We start from the raw sequence: 9,195 nt of genomic DNA on the forward strand, positions 1-9,195 counted from the left end.
TCGCTGGTACAATGCTTTACAGATTCCAAATAAATAAAGAAATAATTAATAAATGCACATTTTTTTACCTGCAGAAAAAAGTGAACTTATCCTTTAAACTTTGACAATGAAATAAAGGTGATTGGTTCCCATGCACAGCTTCTCCAGATTCCAGCCCCTCCAGGTGGGGCAATCCTATACTTCTCATATCATTGGGTGGAAGCTCAGCTCATCCAGCTGTACACAGTAGAAGATAAGGGGGAACCAGACAACCGCACTTCCAAAAAACCCATCCAGCTTTATTGAAGATATAAAAAAGGTAAAATGCAGCAGAAAGGACACTGATAGAGGAAGAAGTCCCGCTCACTATGTATGTCTATGTATCCCCTCCCCCGTGTCCACTGACGCTGGTACTGGCATTGTATTGAATGACAACCTGCAGAACGCGGAGATCCGCCCAGCTGTCATCCCGGACCCGCCCATCACCACGCCCATCTCCGCGATCTGCCAGTCGGCTGCAGGATCACCTGACCACACACCCGGGTCTGGCCGCGGATTGGCTGCTGTGCCAGGAAGTGATGGGTGCGGTCATGTGATGTGAGGATCGGTGTGGATGATGGAGGGTCTGGGACTCCTGTGTAAGCTGCCTATAGAGCAATGTCCGGAGGTGGGTGAGCACGGCGCAGCCTGTGTGTGAGTGGTGGGGGACTCGGGCTCTGGGCTGGCTTGTCTCATTAGTCTGTATAGGGAGACAGGAATACTGACTGACTGACATCTTGGTGCATAAATCACTGAAACCATTTCCCTTAAATATACTTCTTTCTTCCACTCTTTGTTACATCTGATCTCATGTCAGCTGATCTCATGCAGCCACTTCCTGTCTACCTCCATACTCCTGATGGCTGAATGACAGCTTTTCTCATGGTGACTACAGGGGACCCTGTCTGGCTAATGTTGTCACAACATTAGTAGTCTCCATTGGAAACCCATGTGCATTAGAAGCTGCAGCCTGCCCTAGGATGGAGGATGTCCTGCATTGTTTAGCACAGGGGTGTCCCACTCAATTTGTTATGGCAGACTCCATCAGCAGTATGGTTGCCCTCAAAGGGCCAGTTGTATCTGGGGTGTGCTACTTAGAGAGTGCAGAGTTCAAGGGTGCACTAGGCACAGAGTTCAGGGGTGCACTACGCACAGGGTTCAGGGGTGCACTACGCACAGGGTTCAAGGGTGCACTACGCACAGGGTTCAAGGGTGCACTACGCACAGGGTTCAGGGGTGCACTACGCACAGGGTTCAAGGGTGCACTACGCACAGGGTTCAGGGGTGCACTACGCACAGGGTTCAGGGGTGCACTACGCACAGGGTTCAGGGGTGCACTACGCACAGGGTTCAGGGGTGCACTACGCACAGGGTTCAGGGGTGCACTACGCACAGTGTTCAGGGGTGCACCACGCACAGGGTTCAGGGGTGCACCACGCACAGGGTTCAGGGGTGCACCACGCACAGGGTTCAGGGGTGCACCACGCACAGGGTTCAGGGGTGCACCACGCACAGGGTTCAGGGGTGCACCACGCACAGGGTTCAGGGGTGCACCACGCACAGGGTTCAGGGGTGCACTACGCACAGTGTTCAGGGGTGCACCACGCACAGGGTTCAGGGGTGCACCACGCACAGGGTTCAGGGGTGCACCACGCACAGGGTTCAGGGGTGCACTACGCACAGGGTTCAGGGGTGCACTACGCACAGTGTTCAGGGGTGCACCACGCACAGGGTTCAGGGGTGCACCACGCACAGGGTTCAGGGGTGCACCACGCACAGGGTTCAGGGGTGCACCACGCACAGGGTTCAAGGGTGCACCACGCACAGGGTTCAGGGGTGCACTACGCACAGGGTTCAAGGGTGCACTACGCACAGGGTTCAAGGGTGCACTACGCACAGGGTTCAGGGGTGCACTACGCACAGGGTTCAAGGGTGCACTACGCACAGGGTTCAGGGGTTGACTACGCACAGGGTTCAGGGGTTGACTACGCACAGGGTTCAGGGGTTGACTACGCACAGGGTTCAGGGGTGCACTACGCACAGGGTTCAGGGGTGCACTACGCACAGGGTTCAGGGGTGCACTACGCACAGGGTTCAGGGGTGCACTACGCACAGGGTTCAGGGGTGCACCACGCACAGGGTTCAGGGGTGCACCACGCACAGGGTTCAGGGGTGCACCACGCACAGGGTTCAGGGGTGCACTACGCACAGGGTTCAGGGGTTGACTACGCACAGTGTTCAGGGGTGCACAGGGTTCAGGGGTTGACTACGCACAGGGTTCAGGGGTTGACTACGCACAGGGTTCAGGGGTTGACTACGCACAGTGTTCAGGGGTGCACTACGCACAGTGTTCAGGGGTGCACTACGCACAGTGTTCAGGGGTGCACTACGCACAGTGTTCAGGGGTGCACTACGCACAGTGTTCAGGGGTTGACTACGCACAGTGTTCAGGGGTTGACTACGCACAGTGTTCAGGGGTTGACTACGCACAGTGTTCAGGGGTTGACTACGCACAGTGTTCAGGGGTGCACTACGCACAGTGTTCAGGGGTTGACTACGCACAGTGTTCAGGGGTTGACTACGCGCAGAGTGCAGGGTTCTCTGGGTGCTTTGCGCGCAGAGTGCAGGGTTCTCTGGGTGCTTTGCGCACAGAGTGCAGGGTTCTCTGGGTGCTTTGCGCACAGAGTGCAGGGTTCTCTGGGTGCTTTGCGCACAGAGTGCAGGGTTCTCTGGGTGCCTCGCCTTGCAGGGAGATCGTTTTCTCTCTCTCTCTCTCTCTGGAGATCTGTCCCTGCCGTGGGGGCACGCAGGTATCAATTATCAACATAAGTTTCTGTGTTTACAAGTGATATCGGGGATCGGGAGCAGAGGGTGAGACCCAGAGGTGGCGGAATGGAGTTCCACCATGTTTCGGCTGCAAAACTAGGTGCGGGGGCCACATGAGAAGGACTGGCGGGAGGAATTTGGCCTGGGGTCCTTGTGTTTCACGTGGTGAAGCCCTTTCCCTTCCAGCCTTAGGGATCATTCACACCATGTCCACTGAGTGGCATCGATCTACATGGACACAAGGGGAACCTAGAAAATAATTGCCATAAGCTGCATCCAGATGGGTTGTATATAAATGCGGATGTGCTATGGGGACGGTCTCGCAGAGGATCAGGTAAGTAATCCTGCTTTTCCCAGTCCCCTAGTGTAAAGGAACCTCTGCAGTACAGGGGCAGCCCCACTACAAGGGAGAATATTTACTTTCCCAGAGTTCAGCTTTAACTTCTTTGATGGTCTTCTGGACATGACAGCTGCAATATGTAAATGATGATTAAAATTCTTTGATTTTTCATCTTGACCTTTTCAGTTCCTTCACAAAGTTATTGATGGAATTTGTGGCCGATCATATCCTCGATTTCAGGATTATGGCAACGTCTGGAACCTGAGAGAGTGGCTGCAAGCTTTAGAAGATACAAAAGCATTTATTAAAGCCGTTGTTGGTAAAGATGAACCTCAAGAGAAGGTAACTTTAACCACTTTAAGACTGGGCCTATTTTTGACACTTGGTGTTTACAAGCTAAAATCATTTCTTTCTTTGCTAGAAAACTACTTAGAACTCCCAAACATTATATATTTTTTTTAGCAGAGACCCTAGAGAATAAAATGGAGATCGTTCCAATATTTTTTATCACACTGTATTTGCGCAGCGGTCTTCCAAATGCAATTTTTTTGGGAAAAAAAAATCACTTTTTTTAATTAAAAAATAAGAAAACAGTAAAGTTAGCCCAATTTTTTTCCATAATGTGAAAGATAACGCCGAGTAAATAGATACCCAACATGTCATGCTTCAAAATTGCGCACACTCTGAATGGCGACAAACTTTGGTGCTTAAAAATTCCATAGGCGCCACTTTAAAAATTTCTGCAGGTTACTAGCTTAGAGTTACAGAGGAGGTCTAGGGCTCAAATTATTGCTCTCGCTCTAACAATCGCGGCGATACCTCACATGTTGTTTGAAAACCGTTTACATATGTGGGCGGGGCTTCCGTATGCGTTCGCTTCTGCGCGCGAGCTAACGGGGACAGAGCGCTTTAATTTTTTTGTTTCCTATTTATTTTATTTATTATTGTTTATTTTTACACAGTTTTTTTTAAAAAAATAATTTTTTTTTATCATTTTTATTCCTATTACAAGGAAAAATGTAAACATTTCTTGTAATAGAAATAGCCATGACAGGACCTCTTTATTGTGAGATCTGGGGTCAAAAAGTCCTCAGATCTCACAAGTACAGTAAAAAAAAAAAAACGGTTAAAAAAAAAAATCGTCTCTTTAAGCCGGTTGCTAGGCAACGTCATTTGACATCGCTCCAGTCCATCTTGCCCTCACTCGGCTTCCTGTCTGAAAGGATCCGGGACTGGATCGTCTTCCCCGCTGCCGGCGGGTCCGGTAAGCGGGGAAAAGGACCGGGACACAGGGGGAGGGGCACCTCTTCTACCGCACCATAAGGGTGATCCCACGGCTAATCTGCTGCTGGGACCACCCTTATCTGAAAGCCAATCGCCCGCTGCGATCTGCTGCCATAACCCCCAAGCTGATTGGTTTCTATGCAGAGCTGCACCAGATTTTGCACTCTCCAGTTTTAGTAAATCTCCCCCTGTTTAGTGTGTAGGCAGCGGTCAGTTTTTGGCTATTGTGAGCCGCGGTAAAGATACAATGTGATGTATGATACAACACATCGCATGGTTTACTTTTTTTTTTTTTTTGTTCCTCTCTTTTCCTTGTTTTTGTCTCTGCAGAGAAGTGCTGCATGTGTGCATTTATTGCAGCTTGCTGCACCACAACTTCATGCTGCTTTGCAGTGCGAACAGGGCACAAAAAAAACCCCTGTCCATTTATCCAGGGTAGAATGCCAGTCTCCACACTAAGGGGGGGATTAAAGAGGGGTGCAAACACAGAGCTTGCACCATCCTTCTAAACATAGAAATTGGAGCAGATGCTGCTTCTAATTAACCAAAAGGCAGAAGCAGAGGAATGCGCACATTATGCTGCAGTGAGATTGCTTCACTACTTTACCTGGCAATTTCTCGGTCATGCAACACTGTACACAAACAACATTTTTATCATTTTTTTATTCACAGAAATTGAGCTTTCTTTTTGTGGTATTTGACCAACCCCAATTTTTTCTACATTCTGTTTTAAAACATAACCAGTAAAATCACATTTCTTCATAATTTTAGTCCAAAATGTATTCTGTTATCTTTGGTTAAAAAAAAAAAAAAAATCCCAATAAGGTGTATATTGGTTTGTGTAAAAGTTATCGTGTCGACAACTATGGTGTATTTGAAAGTTGATTATTCGTGATGTACTGACAGCCTATCTCTCCTCTTCAAGCCCTAAAATGTCAGAACAGTACAAATACCCCCCAAATGACACATTTTTTGGAAAGTAGACAGTCTGAAGTATTTAGTAAGAATCATGGCAAGTTTTTTCAAATTTTAATTTTTTGTCACAATTTTCTGGAAATGAAACAAATTTAATTTTTTTTTTTTTTTACATACTGTCACCAGTGCAGTACAGTCTTATTATATTACTGGCGTGGTGGTGATCAGGGATACTCACTGGTGACAGTATGTAGGAAAAAATAAAATTTTTCATTCAGTTTTTTTTAAACTTTTTTTTCTTCTTCTTTTAAGATTTTATTTCTCTTGCGTTCATTGACGGACACAGCTCCTTGTCTTCTTAACCATTAGGTTATTCTGCCCCCTACAGGAGTAGGACACTAGGCAGGAAAAAGCTTGACTACGCCTATGGGCAGTCCCTGGGGGTATACTCCCTCTCTTAGCTATAGGAACAGTTTTCTTCTTCCTAGTTCCTTGCTGGGATCTCTGGTCCTGGCAATTTTTATTTTAAATGGAATTTTTATCCTAAATGGAATTTTTATCCTATCTTGTGTTTTTTTTTTTTTTTTTTTTTAGGTGAGCTCCAGTTGTTTATGGTTGAGTTCCATGTTACCTAGTTGGCTACGGTTTAGCCTTGGGATTTTTTTTTTTTCTTGCTGTTCCCTCCCCTCATGTTTGGCACTGCTTTGGGATGTCCCAATGGTCAAGAAGATCAGGAGCTGTGTCCGTCAATGAACGAAAAAGAAAATGGGATTTTTGACTTACCGTAAAATCCCTTTCTCTGATGTTCATTGACAGACGTAGCACCCACCCCTTTGTGGAGTTAGCTTTCTTCTGACCCTGCTTGTAACAAAACTGAGTGCCTATAGCAGAGAGGGGGAGTATATCCCCCTGGGACTGCCCATAGGCATAGTCAAGCTTTTTCCTGCCTAGTGTCCTACTCCTGTAGGGGGCAGTATAACCCAATGGTTAAGAAGATAAGGAGCTGTGTTCGTCAATGAACATCAAAGAAATGGATTTTACGGTAAGTCAAAAATCAAATTTTTTTTTATTATTTATTTTTTTTTTTTACAAACTGGGGTTGATCAGGGGTTTTTTTTTTACACTATTATTGCTTAAAGCAATGATAATCACTGTTAAAAGCAATAGTTTTAGCTGTCACGAATGGCTTTCATTAATTACAGCTTGTGATCTGTGATTGACTACAGCTAATCACATGGTACAGGGTGCTGTGATTTGCCCAGGTACCATCTGGTAGCTGTGGGCCCATCAGAATAGTAACCAAAACAGTCATGAATGGAAGCCAATCATAGTGATCACATAAGTGGGCAGGTACCGAATGCTGTGATTTGCTGTGTCCACCGTACACAGCAGTACAAAGAGTTGTACAAGCACAATACTTGCTCAACTCTTCTAAACTTTTGGACAATGGAGCAGAGTAGATGCTACTCTCCGTGGCTGTGACAAGGAGAGAATAGAGAGAGCTGGAGCTGCATGCTCTGCTCTTTCTGCCTGTCCACCTACTCGGAGTGGAGGAGAAGGTTGATTCCCCATGCAATGCGATTACTACTTGAGCACAGGGATGTAAAGGTCTGCTGACAGCTCATTTTACATATGACAAGGCTGCATCTGGCAGGAATCTGCAGCAGTTTTCTATATAGAAAACTACCATGTTCCCTCTTTAAAGCAGAGTTTCACCCTCAAAAGTCACTTTGCCCCATCCGCTTGCTCTGTGTCACCTGAAAAATAAATGGATAATCACGATTTTTCTTTTCCTTACTTATCTTGTTTTAGAAGAAAATATACTTACCTTTCTTCCTCTTCCTCCCTCTGTGGCCATGGCCCGCGCCGTCACTTCCTGCTTGCATTGATTCCTGGGAGCTGTCATCGTTCCCAGGAATCAATGCGCGTGCACCGGCCCGCTCGTTAGTTCCGGTGCAGGCGCGTCATTCCCTGCTTAACAGCTTCTGGGCATGCCATGAGCTGTGCAGGAATGACGCTCCTGCCCTGGAAGTGACCGTGGGGCCGGTGCAGTGAGTTGTGGGACCGAAGAGGACACGGAAGAGGACACTGAAGAGGACACTCTGGCTTCAGCTGCCCACACATGAGATTGCAGCGCTGGACAAGATATTTTCAAGGTAGGTATTTCTTCTAAAAGGTAAGTGCGACCTGGGACAGCTCAGAGGCTATCCATTGTGGAATGTACTAGCCCTGACTGTCCCGGGGGTATTTTTAGTGAAAAAAACTTTCCGAGGGTGGAACTCCGCTTTAAACAGGTGCAGACCTGCTCTAGTTTGTATTCCACTCTAAAATAGTAACTGTCTCAGGTGACACAGATAGACTTGAAACAGGTTTATATTATCTGTTAATGTGGCACACGCCGCTTTCCTGTGCCACATTAACTCCCAGTTTAGTTAATTCCCCAGTTTGTGTCTGCACTGGTAAGTCCCTGCCACTATAACCTCTTAAAGTTCAGATCAATTTGTACATTTCCTTCAAAGCCCATGTTTGATATCACTTATGATACTGCTGTGATGATATCTTTTTCGGTTGTGGAGGGGGTAAACATAGATATTTTTTGGGGGTGTTTTCTTCCAAAAAGTTCTGTTTTTTTTTTTTTCTTCATATGTGACAAAAAAATACACACAAAACAGGCAATGTAAAAAAGTTTGTATATGAATTTTATAATGAAGCTAAAGCAAAAAAAAAAAGAGTTGTGTGACTTTTTTTTTCTTTTCAGCTGGATAATCATCTAAATGGATTAACTGCAGCGCATCAAGCGGTAATATTAACATGTATAAAGGGCAGAAAACCTGAAATAAGAGATGCCCTCCTGCAGAAAGTGTGTGGCATGTCCTCAGCATACCTACAAGACTTTGATTGGCAGCTCAAGGTACGATCTTAAGCTCTGACTGTATTTCAGGATGTATACTTCCATTAACACATTTTTTGGAATAAAGGCAACATTTTCACACACACATACAGGGGAATTAACTTTGCTCTCTGCTCCATTATAATGATGCAAGAAATTGTCTGGAGTGGCGTGCACCACATTAACTAGGCAAGCGGTCTATCTGCGCCACCTGTGCCAGTTTCTATTTCAGAGTGAAATAGAAACTAGTGCAAGTCTGCATCGAAATACCAGAGTGAATATGGAAGTTTATAATATAGAAAACTACCGCAGATTCTTGCCAGGTGTGACCTTGTTGTACGGGATGAGAACTGTCGGCAGACAGCTCAGATCCCCCTCTCTGCCTGGGATTACACTACACAAGCTGAGACTGTAAAGGTGTAACAACCCTCCTTCCTCATCCACTCTGAGCCGAATGGGGGATGCAGACAGCAGAGAGATTGAAGCTCCAGCTCTCATGTACTTTGTGCTGTAACTGTCAGGCATGGCAGAACAGATGACTGTGCTCCTAATTAACAAAGGGGCTTGTGCCATGGTGGTGAAGTGCCTGCTTAGTTTTTGCTAGGTGTATGTGGAAACGAACACCAGTATTTGACAATGTATCTGTGATTTAATGTTTTTGGATTTGTAAGTTACTGCATCCTTTATTGTATCGCCTGTTATATTGGACTGATATGATGTCTTTTTATTACAAAAAGAAAAAAAAGTATATATTTATAGAGATGTCTGTATTTATAATTGACACGTACAACTTTTTTAATTTTTTTTTTTTTTAAGACCTTACCATTGAGAACATTGTATTTTGGCTAAATTGTAGACGTACCCACCCATCCCCATCCATGCATCTTCCCGATCATATTTTTATATTAACTGAATATACATG

The 9,195-nt window shown here is 45.7% G+C and overlaps 1 protein-coding gene across 1 annotated transcript in view; it reads left to right on the plus strand.

Moving 5' to 3' along the window:
- Nucleotides 1-484: 484 nt before the first annotated feature.
- The window catches only part of COMMD8 (COMM domain containing 8), a 53,571-nt gene continuing 44,860 nt past the window's right edge, over nt 485-9,195 (plus strand). Inside the window, exons 1-3 of the mRNA XM_082260987.1 lie at nt 485-646; nt 3,371-3,526; nt 8,142-8,294. Of these exons, the coding sequence (XP_082117113.1) occupies nt 593-646; nt 3,371-3,526; nt 8,142-8,294 (363 nt within the window). The 5' untranslated portion in view covers nt 485-592. The remainder of the gene's footprint in view (nt 647-3,370; nt 3,527-8,141; nt 8,295-9,195) is intronic.

The sequence above is a fragment of the Pelophylax lessonae genome (assembly GCF_965119305.1).
Source record: "Pelophylax lessonae genome assembly, chromosome: 1".
In the NCBI taxonomy this organism is placed as follows: Eukaryota; Metazoa; Chordata; class Amphibia; order Anura; family Ranidae; genus Pelophylax; species Pelophylax lessonae.